The sequence below is a fragment of the Elephas maximus genome, chromosome 22 (assembly GCF_024166365.1).
Source record: "Elephas maximus indicus isolate mEleMax1 chromosome 22, mEleMax1 primary haplotype, whole genome shotgun sequence".
Taxonomy (NCBI): Eukaryota; Metazoa; Chordata; class Mammalia; order Proboscidea; family Elephantidae; genus Elephas; species Elephas maximus.
In genome coordinates, this window is record NC_064840.1 from 11,241,438 (window position 1) to 11,259,360 (window position 17,923).

The 17,923-nt window shown below is 52.5% G+C and overlaps 1 protein-coding gene across 1 annotated transcript in view; it reads left to right on the top strand.

Moving 5' to 3' along the window:
- DTX1 (deltex E3 ubiquitin ligase 1) overlaps nt 1–17,608 on the top strand; it is a 39,243-nt gene extending 21,635 nt beyond the window's left edge. The window contains exons 4-10 of the mRNA XM_049866881.1: nt 11,832–11,893; nt 12,336–12,497; nt 13,237–13,298; nt 14,183–14,341; nt 14,435–14,596; nt 14,697–14,786; nt 15,806–17,608. Coding sequence (XP_049722838.1) covers nt 11,832–11,893; nt 12,336–12,497; nt 13,237–13,298; nt 14,183–14,341; nt 14,435–14,596; nt 14,697–14,786; nt 15,806–16,030 — 922 coding nt within the window. The 3' untranslated portion in view covers nt 16,031–17,608. The remainder of the gene's footprint in view (nt 1–11,831; nt 11,894–12,335; nt 12,498–13,236; nt 13,299–14,182; nt 14,342–14,434; nt 14,597–14,696; nt 14,787–15,805) is intronic.
- Nucleotides 17,609–17,923: the final 315 nt, after the last annotated feature.

A 17,923-nucleotide genomic window follows, 5' to 3' on the forward strand; every position in this document is an offset into this window, starting at 1 on the left:
GGGATTTTCCAGGGAAAGGACAGCAGGAACCCCACGTGCCTGCCTCACCCTTCCCTTCTCCAGATCATCCCCTCAGAGGCCACAGGGAACAAGTGGCGGTGTGCCCCATGTGACCCCAGCCTTAGGCAGACCCATTGCCAGAGGGGACTGGGGAGGCTTCCAGGGAAATGAAGGAGGGACTCACCCATCTCATGAGCCCAGGCAGCTGGAGAATCAGCTGTGGCTCCTTGTCAATGGCACCCTAAACCTGGCTCCTAAAAGAGGGGGCTGAGAGCCCCAGAATGACAGGAAAAGTTGGGTGCCAAGCTAGAGTGGGTGTGGAAGGGGCCAGGGCACCAGGGCAATTCCAGGGACCTCCACAGCAGGAATTTGAGAACCTTCTCTCTGGGGCAATATTTCTTTAAGCTGCAAGTTGTAACCCACTAGGGGATTATGAAAGGAGCCCTGATGGCACAGCGATTAAGCGCTCGGCTGCTAACCATAAGGTCTGTGTTTCAAACCCACCATCCACTCCTTGGGAGAAAGATATGGCAGCCTACTTCGATAAAGATTACAACCTTGGAGGCCCTATGAGACAGTTTTCTCTGTCTTATAGGGTTGCTGTGAGTTGGAATCGACCCCATGACAATGGGTTTTAGCAGATTATGAAATCGGAAGGTTATAACCAGCACTTTCTTGGAATGGAATGGGATAGAAAAGAAAATATGGCATGCATCCTGTATAGGAGGAATTAGAATTATTCCATGAACCTTTTATATCATTTCTCCATGTGTTTAATGGGTTGCCAGGTAAAATGAACCTTAGTCACGGACAAATTTTTTAAGAGCCACTGTTGTAGAGCAGGCTGGGAATTACTCAGCTTTGATTGCTGGTCTTAATTCTCCAGGTATATTCTGTGAGGGTGTGTTCGCAGAGGTGAACAAGGCAGACGAACTGTCCTCAGGGAGCAGTCTGATGGAGGAGACATATTTAGCAAGTCAGGGAGTAAATGAACGAGATGGGAGTGGAGGGGGCTGCTGCGGAGGCAGCTGGGCAGGGCGGTAGGGTCGAGAGGGAGTGGGAGGTAGTCAGATCTGCAGCAGTGCTGTTCCAGGCAGAGAGGACAGCATGTGCTGCTTCCAGGGGGCTGGCGAGGGCACTGCGTATTCAGGGAAGGGCTGGAAGTGTGAAGAGGGCTGGCGTGCGGTGCCAGCGAGCAAGGGAGGGCATGCCAGGTGGGGTACCGTGAGTGCAAAGGGGTGGAGGTAGGAATGGACCCAGCAGTTTCTGGAGACCACCAGAAATGGAGGTTTCTTGGTAAGACAGTGGGGACTGAAATTTTTCCCAGGTGATGGTACAAGGTCAAACTATGGGGCTCCTCCGGGGAGCCTGGCTTTAGTGTTGATAGCAATAGGGAGCTATAGAGTGTACTTGAGCTCAAGAGGGCTATGGGGAGAAGAGAGATTTTCCCTTGGGAGTGCTGATCATTAAACATGTCCTCCTCTAATCTTCCAGAGCTTGCCCCCCCAGCCACGTGCCCTCCATCTGCATTACCTCCCCCTTCCCTCCCCCCGGGAGCTGTTTCTCACTCTGCTAGAGCCCAGACACTAGTCTCATCTGTCCTCAGCCACGCAGACCCTGCCCAGTTCCAACCTAGCCTGCCTAAGCCTCCTTCTCTAGCCAGACGAGCCTGCGTCAAGGCCCCCCAATCCTCATCTCCAAGGAATCCCAGCTAAAAATACCCCTGGCTCAGTATGGGGGTGGGGCAGGACCCACTGGAGTCTGTTGCTGGATGAGGGGGGTGGGAGGAAAGAAGGGATGGGGGTGGTAGACCCTGGTTCCTCGAGGCTGAAGCTTCTCGTTGCTGAGGCAACCGAGGCCCATGTGGAGCCTGTAAGGGGAAAGGCATGGGGGGTCTCTGAGGAGCCAGGCAGCCAGGCCTTCCCAGCCCCTTCTCGGGTCCCCAAAGCCCCTCTTAGCCCCTTAGGGGACGTGGCCTTTCCCATGGTCTCTGTGTTCTTATATCTCTTCGTATTCCTCCTTTTATATCTCTCTGTGTTCTGATCTCTGTCTCTCCGTATCTCTTTGTGACTGTGTCTCCCTGTCTTTTCATCTCCGTCTATCCACCTGTCTCTATTTCCTGCCTCTTCTCACCCACCCTCTCCTTTCTGTCAGCAGCTCTGTCTTCCTTCCCCCTATCTCATCTCCACCTTCCTGCTTTCCCTGCTGGACTCAGACAAGCCCAGGTTCACCTTGGACACACGGCTTCACATTTCTGGCCTCAGTTTCCCCAATTGCCAAATGGAACTAAAACTGTCACCAGGTGCACACATGCACAGGGCTGATAACTGGCATGGAAATGCATTAAAAATTGTCAAGTGTGATCAGTGTGCTTGGGAGAAGGGAACCCTCAGAGCGCTCTGACGCTGCTCTGTGCACCCCCTCCTCATTGCAGCCCTGGATGGGCGACAGGAAGGAGGCCCAGAGAGGGTGACTGACTTGACCAAGGTCACACAGCCAGTGGGGGCAGAGTGTTCACTTGGCCAGGGGTTTTTTCCACTCCCCAGGCAGCCTATTTGCTCCTGCAGTGGGGTGGTGAGCCAGCTGGCAGCTGGGGCCTAGGGGGCCCTGTAGGGGTGGGGAAGATCCGCCCTCTGTCCTGAGAGGTCAGCAGCCAGCACTTTGGAACACAGCTGTGGGGCAGAGGAACGGACTCAGAGTTTCCACCCCACGTGGTGGGAAGCAGGAGAGGGAGGACGAGGGGGAGGGGCAGATGCAAGCCTGTTTGAATTTACTGAGAGCTCACTAGGTCCCAGGCTCTGTACCACAACTTCTGCATGCATTGTCCCTCTTAATTCTCAAAGACCTCTAACGGGGGACAGATCCTATGATCCCCATTTTCCAAATGAGGAAACTGAGGCTGTGAGAGGCTGAGACACCTGCTTGAGACTGCATAGCTAGGAATCTGATTCCAGAAGCCGCACTGGCCATGGTACTGAGGGTGCCCCCCACCGTCCTTCCCGTGATGAAGCCCATGGTCTGAAAACCAAACCAAACCCATGACTCACGGTCACCCCGTGTGTTAAACGGTAGAACTGTGCCATAGCGTTTTCTTGGTTCTAGTCTTTATGAGAGTATTTATGCCAAGCTTTTCTTCTGCAGCACTGCTGCAAACCGCTTGCCCCACCCAGGCTCCTTCCTTGGTCTGAACCAAGTCCTGATCCCACAGAATGTTAGGGACCTCAGGGAGTGTATGGTGTGGAGTGAAGGGCCTGTGGAGACTGAGTTTGAGCTGGGCCTCAACATCTCTCACTGTGGGACCCCAGCTGAGCCCATTGTTTCCTCTTTTTTGGCATCTGTGAAATGGGACTAGCTTGAGGCCAGATGTCAGAGCCCTGCTTTTTCAAATCTGCACCCATTTAAATCCCTTCCGGTAGTGGGAGAGGGTGCTGGTTCCCTCTTATCAGCATAAGACTTTTACAACCTTGCTGATCTAACCGCTGCCAAAGGGATGCCATTGACATTTTCTTTCTCTTGCTTCTCCATCCCTTGGGCTGGTTATCACTTTCTTATTGACTTGGAAGTGCACTTTCTACATAAACAAAAAAAAATTTTTTTATAGGGTATATAAATCCTGTGCTGTCTTTTCCCAGGTTTGTGCCTCTATTTCCTTTCTTTATAGCACGTGCTCATCAGTTTTGTCGTTAGTTAACCCATATCGATTGAGCACCTGCTATGTGCCGGGCACTGAGGAGACAGCAGTGAACAAAACAGACAAAAATCCCTGCCTGCGTGGAGCTCACATTCTAGTGGGAGACAGACAAACACAAAATTAATAAATTATAACCCAAACCAGTTGACGTCAAGACAACGCTAACTCCTAGTGACCTCATATCAGAGTAGAACTGTGCTTCGTAAGGTTTTCAGTGGCTCATCTTTCGGAAGTAGATCACCAGGCTTTTTTTCCTAGGCACCTTTAGGTGGATTCAAACCTCCAACCTTTTGTTTAGCAGCTACTAAGCAAGTTAATTATTTGTTTGTACCACCCAGGGACTCCAATTAAATTATAAAAACCCGTTGCTGTCGACTTGATTCCAGCTCAGAGTGACCCTGAAACAGAGTAGAACTGCCCCATAAGGCTTCCAAGGCCATTATCTTTTCAGAAGCAGACTGCCACATCTTTCTCCTAAGGAGCAGCTGGTGGGTTTGAACCACCGACCTTTCAGTTAGCAGCCAAGAGCTTGACCACTGTGTCACCCATTACCCATTGCCTACTGGCATCGAGTTAACTCCAACTCATAGTGACCCTGCAAGACAGAGTGGAACTGCCCCCATAGGATTTCTAAGAAGTGGCTGGTGGATTGGAACTGCCAACCTTTTGGTTAGCAGCCGAGCTCTTAATCACTGCACCACCAGGGCTCCAAATAAATGATAAAAAACCAAAAACCATTGCTGTCAAGTCAATTCCGACTCATAGCAACTCTGTTGGACAGAGTAGAACTGCCCCATAGAGTTTCCAAGGAGCGCCTGGTAGATTCGAACTGCCAACATTTTGGTTAGCAGCTGTAGCTCTTAACCATTAGACCACCAGGGTCTCCAAATAAATGGTAAAAAAAAAAAAAAAATGGTAGAGTATGTTAAATGGTAGTAAGTGCTACAGAGAAAAAACAGAGCAGGGAAGGGGTGTAGGGAGTGAAGAGAGGGGTACCATCTTAAATAAAGAGGTCAGGAAAGGCCCTGCTGAGGAGATGAGATTTGAGCAAAGATTGAAGTAGGTCAAGAAGCAAGCCAGGCAGAGAACTGAGAACTAGGGGAAGCACAGCCCGGACAGGAACAGCTTGTGCAAAGGCCCTGAGGCAGGAGTGGGCCTCTTGTGTTTAAGGCCAGTGTGGCTGGATCTTTGTGAGCAAGGCGGTGAGCAGTGGGAGAGGAGGCCAGAGACGAAATGGGGCCAGGTCCTATGGAGCCTTCTAGGCCCTGGCAAAGACTTCAGCTTTTATTCTGCATTAGTTAGGTAGGAGCCAGAGGCAGCTGTGAGCAGATACTGGCGTGACTTTCTTTTAACAAGTTCGCTCTAGATGCTGAGTAGACTGCGAATTGGGAGGGGTGGGGGGAAGTGCTGAAGCAGGAGGCAGTGGGGACATGGGCTTTGTTGTGGTGGGTGTGTTTTGATTTTTCCTTTTTTTTTCTTTCTAGCTGTGATTTTATGTTTTTATTTTTTTTTAATCCACATTTTGCTTCTTTAATTCTTTCACAGGCATTACATTTCAATGGCTCAAGAATTTATAAGTATAGAAAGGCACACCATGAAAAGTCTCGGGGGCCCCCCTCCCCCCATCCCCTCTCAGACCGCTGGCTGGCCCACCCTCCTCCTTTTCCTGGCCTCCCAGGGGTGCAGTGGCAGTAATTTTGCCCCCCCACCCACCCGGCCACCTCACCACAAGGTCAAACCAAACACCCCCGGCTTACCCCCCCACCTGAAGCATTTCCTGCTGTGCTGCCTGGGAGGCCAAACCACACACTCCTGTCTGCACGTGGCCACCCCAGGCCGTGGGAACCCAACCCTGCCCTCCCATCCCCTGCCCTGCCCTGCCTGGCTCCCCCTACAGAGCACAGGGCAGGTCTGGAGACCTGGAGGGTGGGAAAGGCTGGTGCTGAGCCCCCAGGCCTCAGGATAAAGCTGAACCCCAAATGCCCAATACCCCTCTCTAGGGGACATTTGCACCCTTTGTCCCTAGGAAGTGGACAAGGGCAAGGATGAGCAGTCCCCTTTAACAGAGGGGAACTGAGCCCCATAACAGCTCAAGGCCTGGTCCAGGCAGACAGGGCACTGGAGCAAGGAAAGGGGAAGTGTGACTGGGACCTCCAGACAGCAAGCCGTTGGGCTGTAGGCTTCTGCTGGGCCCATGGGGCACCCCACCCTCCGTGTCCCCAGCCCCAGACACATACCCCTTTAGGGCTCTGCAGAGGGGGTGGGGTGGAGACTTGGCCCCGGCTGGGTTCCCAAGGACTGTGGGGGGTGGGCACAAGGTGGAGTGGGCCCCCCTGGAAGGGAAGGGAGTAGGTGACAAGAGCTGACCCAGGCCCTGGCTGGAACCTCTAGGCAGGAGAGAAGGAGAGCATGGGGGCCCCAAAGTGCTGCTCAGCTTCCTTCTCCCCGTGACATGGCATACTCCCTAATGACTGAGGCATGAGCTTGCACGCCAAGGGACTGCTGGATAAGTCCAGGTGCCCTGAGGGGGCTGGGGCCAATCTCGGTACCTGGAAACTACCATCGAGCATGTGACAAGCCTGGGGCCTAGGGTGGAGGAGGAAAGGGACTGGCAAGGAAACTAGCTGTCAGGGGAGGGATGGAAACTGAGCTGCACTGCAGGGAATGTTAACATAGCCTCCTCGTTCTCTCCGGGGTCCTGACCCACCTCTGGCATCCTAGGAAAGGGCAGGGAACAGTGTGGGGAACAGCAAGTAGGAAAATCTTCCTGAATTGTCTCATCCTGCCTGTGAACATTGCCTTCCAGTCGGCGCAGGCATGGAGCATCTGCCTCTGTGTGCTCGTCCTTGGCTAGGTGCAGGGCCAAGCAGCCCCTCCCTCTTTTCTAGACTAATCCTAGGGATAATTTTTCTCAGAGCCTTGCAAGGACTGGACAGGCTACAGAGGGTGATTCTGTGGGATGTCTGCTTCAGGGCTCACTTCAAATGCATGCACAGAGGTCCCTGGTGGCACAGTTTGCACTCTGCTAGTGACCAAAAGGTTGGTGAATTGAACCCACCCAGAGGCACTGCAAAAGTAAGGCCTGGCGATCTGCTTCCATAAAGATTTACAGCCGAGAAAACCCTGTGGGGCAGTTCTACTCTGTACACATGGGGTCTCCGAACTCACAGATCAACAACAAAAATGAAGTCAACAACCAAAAGCAATGCTTTAGAAAGTTAGCCACTGCTGAAGGACCCTAGGGCATCAAATGGACGTGTGGGGAGAGTGTGCCCCAAGTATACCCGCACAAGTCTTCTATCTGTGCAGAACAGCCCCGCAAAATTACATAATCTGTTCCTTCCTTCCTTCCGCCGTTCATGCAACAAGTATCAAATCTCTACCGTGTGCCGTATACTGCCAGTGAAGTCGGGGCCACTGCCGGCCTCTGTGATGAGGTGGCAATTCAGCAGACCCCTGGGTGAACCTCTCAGCATTGGGGGGGACGAGCCTTCCCAGTGGAGGGGACAGCCATGCGAAGGCCTTGAGGGGGAACAGTGCTCAGCCTGTTGGAGGGATGGCTGATGTGTCCAGGGTGGAGAGATGGAGGGAGGGGGCGAGAGGAGAAGGTCACAGAGGTGGGGCCTGGCCATGCTAAAGACTTTATAATGTCAGGTAGTGATTGATGCTATGGAAAAAAAAAAAAAAAAAAATGAAGTAAGGGCAAAGAGAAGGAGCCCTGGTGGTAAAACGGTTAAGTGCTCAACTGAGAACCAAAAGGTCAGCAGTTTGAACCCGCTCAACGACTCCAAGGGAGAAAGAATTGGCAATCTGCTCCCATAAAGATTAACCACCCAAAACCAAGCCCAGTGCCGTCGAGTCGATTCCGACTCATAGCGACCCTATAGGACAGAGTAGAACTGCCCCATGGAGTTTCCAAGGAGCGCCTGGCGGATTCGAACTGCCAACCCTTTGGTCAGCAGCCATAGCACTTAACCATTACACCACCGGGGTTTCCCCCCCATAAAAGATTACAGCCTAGAAAACTGTATGGGGCAGTTCTACTCTGTCACATGGAGCCACCGTGAGTCAAAATCGACTCGACAGCACCTAACAACAACAACAAGGGCAAAGACAGGTTTTCTCTAAAGTAAAGAAGTATCAGAAAGCCCCACTGATAGCGTGACATTTGAGCAGAGACCTGAATTGAGCGAGGGAGTGAATTATTCTGGGCAGAGGAATTTAAAAATTTTCACTTTCTAGTTGGCTCTTTTTTTTTTCCGGCCTGGATGTGGAAATGCAATTCATTTTTGTATGTTGACTTTGTATTCAGTAACCTTGCTGAATTCACTTATTAATTCTAATAGATTTTTTAAGATTTTTCTACAGAGAGGTAGTCCTCAACGTACGATATATCCAAGTTGCAGCAAACACATCCTTACAACTATCTGTTGCTTTTTTTTTTGGTACATCTTATTGTTAGTCATATGTTCTACATACAGTGTTTCGGTGCGTAATTTGCTGATGTTATCATTCTCAGATGCTCACTCACAGATGCTCAAAGATCACACTTATAAAGATACTGGTAATCAAAGGCAAGAATAATGAAAACTAAAAAAAAAAAAAGAGGCATTTGACTTACATCAGAAACACCTTAGGACAGAGTCGTGGGAACGGAACCCTGTCGTAAATCAAGGACTACCTGTACATAATTATGATGTCTGTAAATAAAAATCAGCAAGTGCAAAGGCCCTGAGGCAGAAATGTACCTGGTATGTTTGAGGAACAGCAGGGAAACCAGAGTGTGTGGAGGGGAAGTGAAGGGGGGAATGAAGGGGAAATGAGACTCCAGGGACAGGGAGGGCCAGATCATGTAGAGGAAAGATTGGACCCTGGGTCATGTGGGAGCCATGGGGGGACTGAGACAAGAGGAGAGACAGGAACTGACACAGGCTGGGAAAGGCAGTGGGGAGATGACCGTGGCAGCAGGATCCATCGCTGCCCTGAGGAAGCCAGGCCTGGCTTCTGCCTGAGTAGATTTCAGGGTGTCTGAGGAATCCCTGGGCCCCAGGAAGGCTGAGCAGGGGATGAGGGGCCACCCCCCCTTCCCTGAGGTCTGTGGGCAGCGGTCGCTTGTCCAGGCCAGGAGGATGTTCTCACTGATTGTGAGGAAACCGCTTGTCCCACATCAAAGGGGGCCCGGGCGGCTCCCACGCTTGGCGCGGCGTGGGAACTCTGCTACCCGGGGTTCTCGCGGGAGGCCAATGGATCACAAGGGGCTGGGGCCACCTCGGGACTGTCCCCCAGCTCGCTGACGGGTAAATAAAAAAGCAGCCCCACAGTCATGCCCCACTCACAACTCTCTTCCCACAATCAAGGCTGACTGTTTTGAACCAGAACCAGGGCTCTGTAGTTTTTAAGGGGTTCCGGAGATTCTTAGGGCAGCTGAGATCTAAAACCTCCCCTTCCTGGGGTACCCTCTGCCTGCCCCTCAGGCCAAAGGCTCAGCAAGACCAGGTGATCAGCTGGACCAGCCTTTAGCATTAGATAGAACTGGTGTAGCAAACTGGCTTTACCAATGGGTAATGGCTGCCTGGAGAGCTGTGTTAAGGATTCTGCTCAGCTTGAGAATGTGGCAATCAATTAGTGATGTCTGCCATGGTAGGAGACAAGACAGTAATGGCAACTGAGATATTTTTCTTTCCATTTATTTTACAGATAGCCCTGCCAAGGGAGAAGGGTTTTTCCTTCCCATGAGACAGAAGGGAAGGAAAGGGATGGGGAGAGACCTAGATATAGTGAGCACACTAACCAGTGTGTCTACACTGCTGTTGTTTTGTGCCGTCAAACTGATTCCAACTCATAGCGGCCCCATGTGACAGAGTAGAACTGCCCTATAGGATTTCCTAGGCTGTAATTTTTTATGAGAGCAGATCACCAGGCTTTTTCTCCCATGGAGCAGCTGTGGGTTTGAACTGCCAACCTTTCAGTTAGCAGCCAAGCACTTAATTGTTGAGCCACCAGGTCTCCTTATGTCTACACTAGAGGTGTTTTAGTGCTATCATAATTGCAGTGAAAACCTTGAGCAAGTCACTTGACTTCTATGACCCTCAGTTTCCTTATCTGCAAAATGGGGATGAATGAAGGCAGGGAAGGAGAAACTTGAGGCAAATGCCTCTGTGCTTTCTGATAAATAGGAGTATGGGGAGTGTCTGCATACCTGGTGTGGGTGTTCCCTGGACTGTGTGGCGTGTTTGTGTGGAGTTGTCCAGGTGTATGTGTGTGTCTGTGTCTGACTCTGTGTATGTGCGTGGTGGGGGAGTTGTTCCCCGAGTGCATCTGTGTGTGCCTATGTGTATATGTATGCATGCTATGTGCTCCGATGTGTGTATTTGTGGGTCTGCATGTGTACTTGTGGGGAAGGTGTTTCCCTGTTGTGTGTATGTATTTGTATGGTGTGTATCTGAATCTGTGTACGTGTGTGATGTGTTCCGCCACTAGAGTGCATTCCCCAGGGGTGTATGTTCCTTGGTGTGTGTGTATGTGTGTGTGTCTGCATGTGTGTATGTGGGGTGTTCCCTGGGTGTGTATGTGTGTGTTTGTATGATGTATGTCTGAATCTGTGTGCATGTATGTGTGATGTGTTCCCTCAGTAGCGAGTGTCCCCAAGAGTGTGTTTGCATGTGTTTCTGGACCTGAGGCTGCCAAGGATGCCATTTGCTTGTAGATACTCCCCAGCCAAGCTCTCTGGTGACAGCTGTGCCTGCCAGGAGCAGGTGACCAGGGCAGCATTGGCCAGGCTCAGACCTCAGCAGGCAGACAAAAGGGACCATGACAGCTCCTTCCTCCGCCCTGGGACACTGTGGTGTCACTGCCCCCATCCTCCACTCCCTTTGGGCTGCTGCCTGACTTTCAGCTCACTTCCTCTTCATCAAATCTTACCCATCCAGGATTCCATCCCCATCAACAGCAAGGCACCCGTTTACTCGTATCACCAAGCACTGAAGTCATGAACACTTAGACAGGTACAAGGCTGACCCCAGCACACTTTCTCATCCGGCCCTCCTAGCAACCCTGTAAGGGAGGTATTCGTACCCCCATTTTACAGATAAGGAAACTGAGAATCAAGGTGGTCACTGCAGTAGCTTTGTGGTTTCCTTTCCAAGCTGGAGAGAAGTTACAGTATGACTTAGTGTGCTGAGGTCCAGCGATGAAATCACTCAGCTGGGGTAACACAGCTGATGGTGATGATGATGATGATAACAATGACTAATACTATTAGTCTTTATTAGGTATCAGGAATCTACTCGGACCTTGACATGCAGAATGTCATTGAGTCCTCACAGCAAACAAAGAAGTTACCATATTATCTCCATTTTATAGATGGGGAAACAGGCTTCCCAGAGGTGAGATGACAGGCTCTGTGTCACCCAGTTGGCTAGAGGCTGAGCTACGAAAGCTGTTCTGGCTGGCTCCAAAAGCCAGATCTCTTTTGAGGGAGGAGAGAAGAGGGGACTTTTCCCAGCGGCTCTTCAGTTGAAGAGGGGACAATGCCTTAGTCACAGGAACTGACATTCGTAGATATTCCGGAAGGAAAAAAATGTTCCATCATAAAATAACTTTGGAACACCTGGATTGACCATTGTTAACCATATTTCCTTTTGCAGGATTTATCAGAGCAGACCCTCTACTATACTCAGCTATGTTGTGAATCTCTGAGGGAAAGATAGTGAAGTGTTTCCTGACTTATTTAATCCCTGAATCCTTCTTTCCTGAAACCTTTTACTGGAATTAGTGCTCCATATAGCAAACTTGGAGAGGCTAGAATGGCTAAATCATTAATCATTGGGTTTCAGGCACAATGGCCAATGAGGGGAAGCTGTTTGGAGCCAAGTGCATATGTGCTGAGGGTGGGTGCGGGAACAGGGAGGGTCAGCGTGAGTCCAGGGCAAGTCAGGCTGTGGCCTTGGCCACACCCCACCTTATAATAGAAGGATGTCGGAGCAGGGATGGAACTCCCTGGTGTCAGAGATAGACACAAAGGAGTCAAGGTGTGGGCAACAGGACAGCAGGAGTCCCACCCAGAAAGCGAACCAGGATCCCTGACCGCCTGGAGTTGGGGGCAGGAGTCCAGCTGCGGCCCCTTTTCTTCTCCCCACAGGGTCCCTGCACTCCCGGTGAAGAACTTGAATGGTACTGGGCCGGTCCACCCGGCCCTGGCAGGTGAGGTCCAGCCTGGGGCCCGGGGAGATGGGCGGGACCCAGAAGGAGACAGCCCACCTGTCAGCCTGTGACTCCCCCATGGCAGGGTTGGTGGGGGGGGGTCCTGGGGCTGGTGGGCAGAGTTCTGAGGCGAGGGGGTGGGGCCGCAGAGGGCTCTCCACTTGGCTTCAGCCGGGGATGAGGCTGAGTGGGAGGGACCCAGGGGAAGTAATTCACCCTGCGTGCACGCACACACATACAACTGAAGGCCTTGAGATTCCAGGACCCAACCAGGTGGGTGGGACCTAGAGGAGGAGCCCTGTCCCCGACATCGCTGCTGCAGATTGCCTTCCTGCGCATGGCTGGGGGGACAGCAGCCCCATCCGTCCACCCCAAGGGGGGTGTGTAGGGTGGGCGGGGGCCGGGGTGGATGCCCCACTCTGATGGCCCCGCACGTCCCCAGGGATGACCGGGATCCTGCTGTGTGCGGCCGGGCTGCCGGTGTGTCTGACGCGGGCCCCCAAGCCCATCCTGCACCCGCCGCCCGTGAGCAAGAGTGACGTCAAGCCCGTGCCCGGCGTGCCCGGCGTGTGCCGCAAGACCAAGAAGAAGCACCTCAAGAAGAGTATGCCTCCCGCACCCGACCTGTTCCCCTTGACCCCTGCCCCTCTGACCCCTCAACTCCAATGCTTTCTTAGGAGGAATGACTCCATCTCCATCTCTGATTCCTGCTGTCAGCTCCTCTTCCCCTTCTCCATCTCCACCAATTCCTATTATAGTCGGAGCCCCATATCTGAGTGGTCCACGTCTGCAGATTCAACCAGCCTTGATAGAAAATATGGGGAAGAAAAAATAAGTCCCAAAAAGCAAAACTTGAATTTGCCCAGCACCGAGCGCTGTGCTGAATCCATGGGAATGAAGTCAAGCGTAGGCATCCCTTTTTGTAGTCTCCGGCCATCTCACAGACCCTCAGTCTGCCTCCAGCACTCCTGGCCTGAGCTTTGTTCCTGTTTGAGCGTTGTTACCCTAGCGTCTTGTCTTCCCTAAACAGTACGGGACTGTGTAACAACTATTTACGTGGTATTTACACTGTATTAGGTATTATAAGTGGAGATGATTTAAAGTATACAGGACGATGTGTGTAGGTTATGTGGAAATACTACGCCACTTTATAAAAGGGACTTGAGCATCCGAGGATTTTGGTATCCGTGGGAGGTCCTGGAACCAATCCCCCACATATACAGAGGGACCGTACATCAGACATCCAGCAACCCCTGATATCTGACCCTGCCAATCCCTTATAGCCCCTGGCCCCACTGTCTGACCCCACCCTGAGCCAAGCCTGTCCCCCTATGTCCCTGCAGGTAAGAACCCGGAGGATGTGGTTCGAAGGTACATGCAGAAGGTGAAGAACCCCCCTGATGAGGTGAGCCTGGGAGTAGGGCCTGGGTGAGGTCTGTGGCCCAGCCCCCACCTCCCTGCGCTGTGATTTGAATTCCTGGTTGGTTCTGTTGGTGATTGGAATCCACCTAGAAGCGCCTGGGAAAAAGGCCTGATGCTCTCCAAAATGTCACAGCCACTGAAAACCCTGTGGAGCGCAGTTCCTCTCTGACACACATGGGGTCGCCATGAGTTGGCATCAACTCATGGCAACTGGTTTCGGTTTTTCTGTGTGTTACAAATCTCTCCCCATTTGCCCTCTGCCCTTCTTGAAGATGTCTTTTGATGAGTAGAAGTGCTTAGGTTTTAATATAGTAACATTTATCCATCTTTCAATGCGTAATGGTTTTGTGTCATGTCTAAGACATTCTTGTCTAAGCCAAAGTCCCAATATTGTCACCTGTATTTTCTACTAAATGTTTTAAGGTCTTGCTCTTGATATTTAAATATTTTTTAGTCCATCTAGAGGGTGGTGGGAGGTGAAGGAAAGATCTCTTCGTCATATATCCATGTTCAGTATATTGGGGGGGTCCCTTCTCCCTTTAAGGAGCCCTGGTGGTACAGTGGTTAAGCCTCAGCCACTAACAGAAGGGTCAGCGGTTTGAACCCACCCAGCAGCTCCTTGGGAGAAAAGATCTGTCAAACTGTTCCCATAAAGATTACAGCCTTGGAAACTGTATGGGGCAGTTCTACTCTGCCCCATAGGGCCACTATGAGTTGAAATCGACTTGACAGCAACGGGTTTCTCCCTTTGACAAATGGGTATGAGAAGGGGGTGGCCTGCTACCCTTGGCAGCCTGAGGATCCCGTCTCATGATGGCCTGGGGGTGTTACCGCCCTCCCCATCCTCATCCTCCTCCGTGCCCCCAGGACTGCACCATCTGCATGGAGCGACTGGTCACCGCCTCAGGCTACGAGGGCGTGCTGAGGCACAAAGGCGTGCGGCCTGAGCTTGTGGGCCGCCTGGGCCGCTGCGGCCACATGTACCATCTGCTGTGCCTTGTGGCCATGTACTCCAATGGCAACAAGGTGCGCTGGGCAGGGGAGCAGGCGGGGAGCAGGCAGGGAGGCTGGAGGGACTGGGACACCCGCGGACCTTACCACCGGCCTCCCCTACCCCAGGATGGCAGCCTGCAGTGCCCGACCTGCAAGGCCATCTATGGGGAGAAGACGGGCACCCAGCCACCCGGGAAGATGGAGTTCCACCTCATCCCCCACTCGCTGCCTGGCTTCGCAGACACCCAGACCATCCGCATCGTCTACGACATCCCCACGGGCATCCAGGTAGCCCTTACTCACCCCTGACCCCAACACCTCTACCCCTCGCCAACCTCTCCGTGGTTCAAGTCTCCACTGCAGACCTGATGGAGCCCCCTCCCCACAGGGCCCTGAGCACCCCAACCCCGGCAAGAAGTTTACCGCAAGAGGCTTCCCACGGCACTGCTATCTGCCTAACAACGAGAAGGGCCGGAAGGTGGGTGCCCGATCGTGAGGATGCAGGAGGGGGCCGGGTCTCCAATATCCCCAATCCTTGCACTCAAACCCTCCCAGCCCCAGTGGCTGGACAGCAGTAACCACAATGCCCTATGTGTCCCCAGCCCTGCCAGGCACATCACACCCTCACCTCCTTTACCAGCCTGCTGAGGTCAAGGAGTTCTGACCCCATTTTACAGATAAAGAAGCAAAGCCTCAGAGGAGGCAAGCAATTTGCGCAAGGTTGCACAGTTAGGAAGTAGTAGAGCTGGGATTTGAACCCAGGGATCCAGGTTCTTAACCACCATACTGTAGATTGTCTATTTTACTTTCATTTGTTTTTCAAGAGAAGCCAGAAGGCTAGATCTTCATATGAATTCTCCAGGTTGTGGCTTTTCAATGCAGAGCAGCAGCCAAACCAAACGCAGCTGAGGGCCATCCGTTTGATAGCCTCCCTTCATCCCAGAAGAAACAGGCAGATAATGTGGAAAGAGCCTTCACTGAGGAAGCTCAGGGGGGCAGTCAGTCCAGAAAATATAAACGGGAAGGAAATGGCTGAGCCGGGCCGTCTGAGGAGGGAATTCTTCAGAGCTTAGTAGGTGCAAATGGTTAACACACTTGGCTGCTAACGGACAGGTTGGAGGTTTGAGTCCACCCAGAGGCACCTCAGAAGAAAGGCCTAGTCATCTACTGGTGGTTAGTAGATGCTGTTGTTGTATGCCATCAAGTCAATGTTGACTCATAGTTACTCTATAGGACAGAGTAGAACTGTTCCATAGGGTTTCCTAGGCTGTCATCTTTACGGGAACAGATTGCCAAGTCTTTTCTCCTTCGGAGCTTCTGGGTGGGTTCAAACTGCTGACCTTTCTGTTAGCCACCTAGGCTTAGCCAGCACACCACCAGGGCTCCTTCTAGTAGATGCTGAGTCATCAAGTAGGTGGGGGGAAGAGAGGCGGAGCTCAAGGGTCTCAAGCCACGGGGGCAGGGCTGCCTGTGATCCCGCTCCTCCCCACCCTCCAGGTGCTTCGGTTGCTCATCACCGCCTGGGAGCGAAGACTCATCTTCACCATCGGCACGTCCAACACCACCGGCGAGTCAGACACTGTGGTGTGGAATGAGATCCACCATAAGACCGAGTTCGGATCCAACCTCACGGGCCATGGCTACCCGGACGCCAGCTACCTAGACAATGTGCTGGCAGAGCTCACAGCCCAGGGTGTGTCCGAAGCTCCGGCCAAGGCCTGAGGTTCAAGGCTGCCCACCTTCCCTCCTGCTTTGCCCCTGGTCCGGCACACGCCTTCCTCTGCCAGAGCGGAAGGCTTGATTAAGAGAGTCCTAGCGGCCCGAGTTCAGGGCTCGGGAGGAGCCTTCAGAAGGAGCTGGAAGTGTTCAGGGGATTTGGGATGTCGGGAGGACATGAGGCCAGCCAGCTCCAATCCACAGCTCCCTGAAAGGGCCTCAGAGAGAGAGTTCCAGAAACCACAGCAGCCTCCCTACCAAAAAGACAGAGACCCGCCCCCTCACACACAAACACACGTGTCCTTTTGAACACATGCACGCACACACACGTGCCTCTATTTACCCCCAAGCTGGGGGAGAAGAGACAGGAAGACCCAGTGGTACCCATTGTGGATCCCCACCTGTGTCTATGGCATCTGTACAGGCTTGTCTGCAAACAGAGGGTTCAGGGGAAGCACTTAGGACCCAGTGGGCCTTCTGGGCAAGGGGCTTGGGAAGTTCAGTCAGTCCTCCATGCCTCGCCACCCTTGTAGCATCACCCATCTCTGCCACCCACTAATGGGCACCTGTGTGCTGGTGGGGTTGGAGCCCCCAGATTACTGAACAGTTTGGCAAAGGGATGAGCCGGAGAGGGGGACTAGAGGTATCTTATTTTGTGCTTGTGTCTCGTCCTCCTTCTGGGACCTGACCTCCTTCCTCCCTGCTCCCACTTCCAGGCTTTACCTCTGTCCCAGATAAAGGCACTGTTCTCCTCCCCTCCCCACTCCATCCTCCCCACCAAATCACTCCCAACGTTGAGATCCAAAGGCTGGAGCTTCTGGCTTCAGGAGCATGATGAGAAGGCCTAGCTTAGGCCAGCGTGCTTAAAAAGCAGAGCGGACAACAAAGAGTCAATTTCCCTTTCCTTGGGAGTGGGCAGTAGGGTGGCTGATAGTCTCCGGCCAACCAGGGGCCTGTTGCCCAGGCAACTCACCAGCTCCGCCTCTGATGATTGGCTGCCACAGTGGAAGTCAGCCAAGATTTAAAGGGACTTCAGCGATTGCTCTTTTGAAAACCTACCAGTTCCACTGTGGGTGGAGAAATAAATGGTCTTTCTCCTCCTCACCCGGTCTTTTCCTGCCAGGAGGGGGTGGGTAGCTCTGTTCCTTGGGGTACTATGGAGGAGTAATAGTCTCTCTCAGCTTTGGGCAACTGGAGGTGGAGACAAAGTGGAGGGTCGACATAATTATCTCGTCCTGGGGCAAGGAGAGGGGATGACTGTGGGGGAAGCAGGCCTTCCTAGTCCCAGTCCCCAAGAGAGCAGAGGTGAAAGTGCAGTTCTCAAACACAGGGCATTGCACACAGCTGCTCTCTGAAACTCAGGCCCACAGCTGCAAAAATACAGAGGATGTGGGAGACACCATGATTAGATCACTGGGACCTCAGAGACCCAGCCCCTGCCCTTGAAAAGGAGGAGCAGATTCTAGAGGGAAACGGGCAGATCTTAGGATCTACCAGCCCCAAACTCTAGCTTCTGCAACATCCCTAGTTGCCAGGGTTACTGTAAAGGATGCTGCGGCTCCAGGCGCCCCCTACTGGCCGCTCACGGAATAGTGCCACATCACTTGTCCACTTTATCCCCTGCTGGGTAGGTGCCAGCTGTATCCAACCCTCTAGTCATGCAAATCCACAAACAAGTCCTTGGAGGCCCTTCCAGTTCTGCCAGCCAGCTGTTTTCAAACTTTTTGTCCTCTGTGGTTCGTTCTCAACCAAAACCCTAATATATAAAATTGCCCACGCCCCAGTCACCTTGTTCTATAAACAAATGGCCACCGGCCTCCCCTGAGGAACTTGTTAAAATAGTGATTCCTACCCCCTACACTCTCTCAGATTCTGGCGCATTAAGTCTCAGTGGGGTCC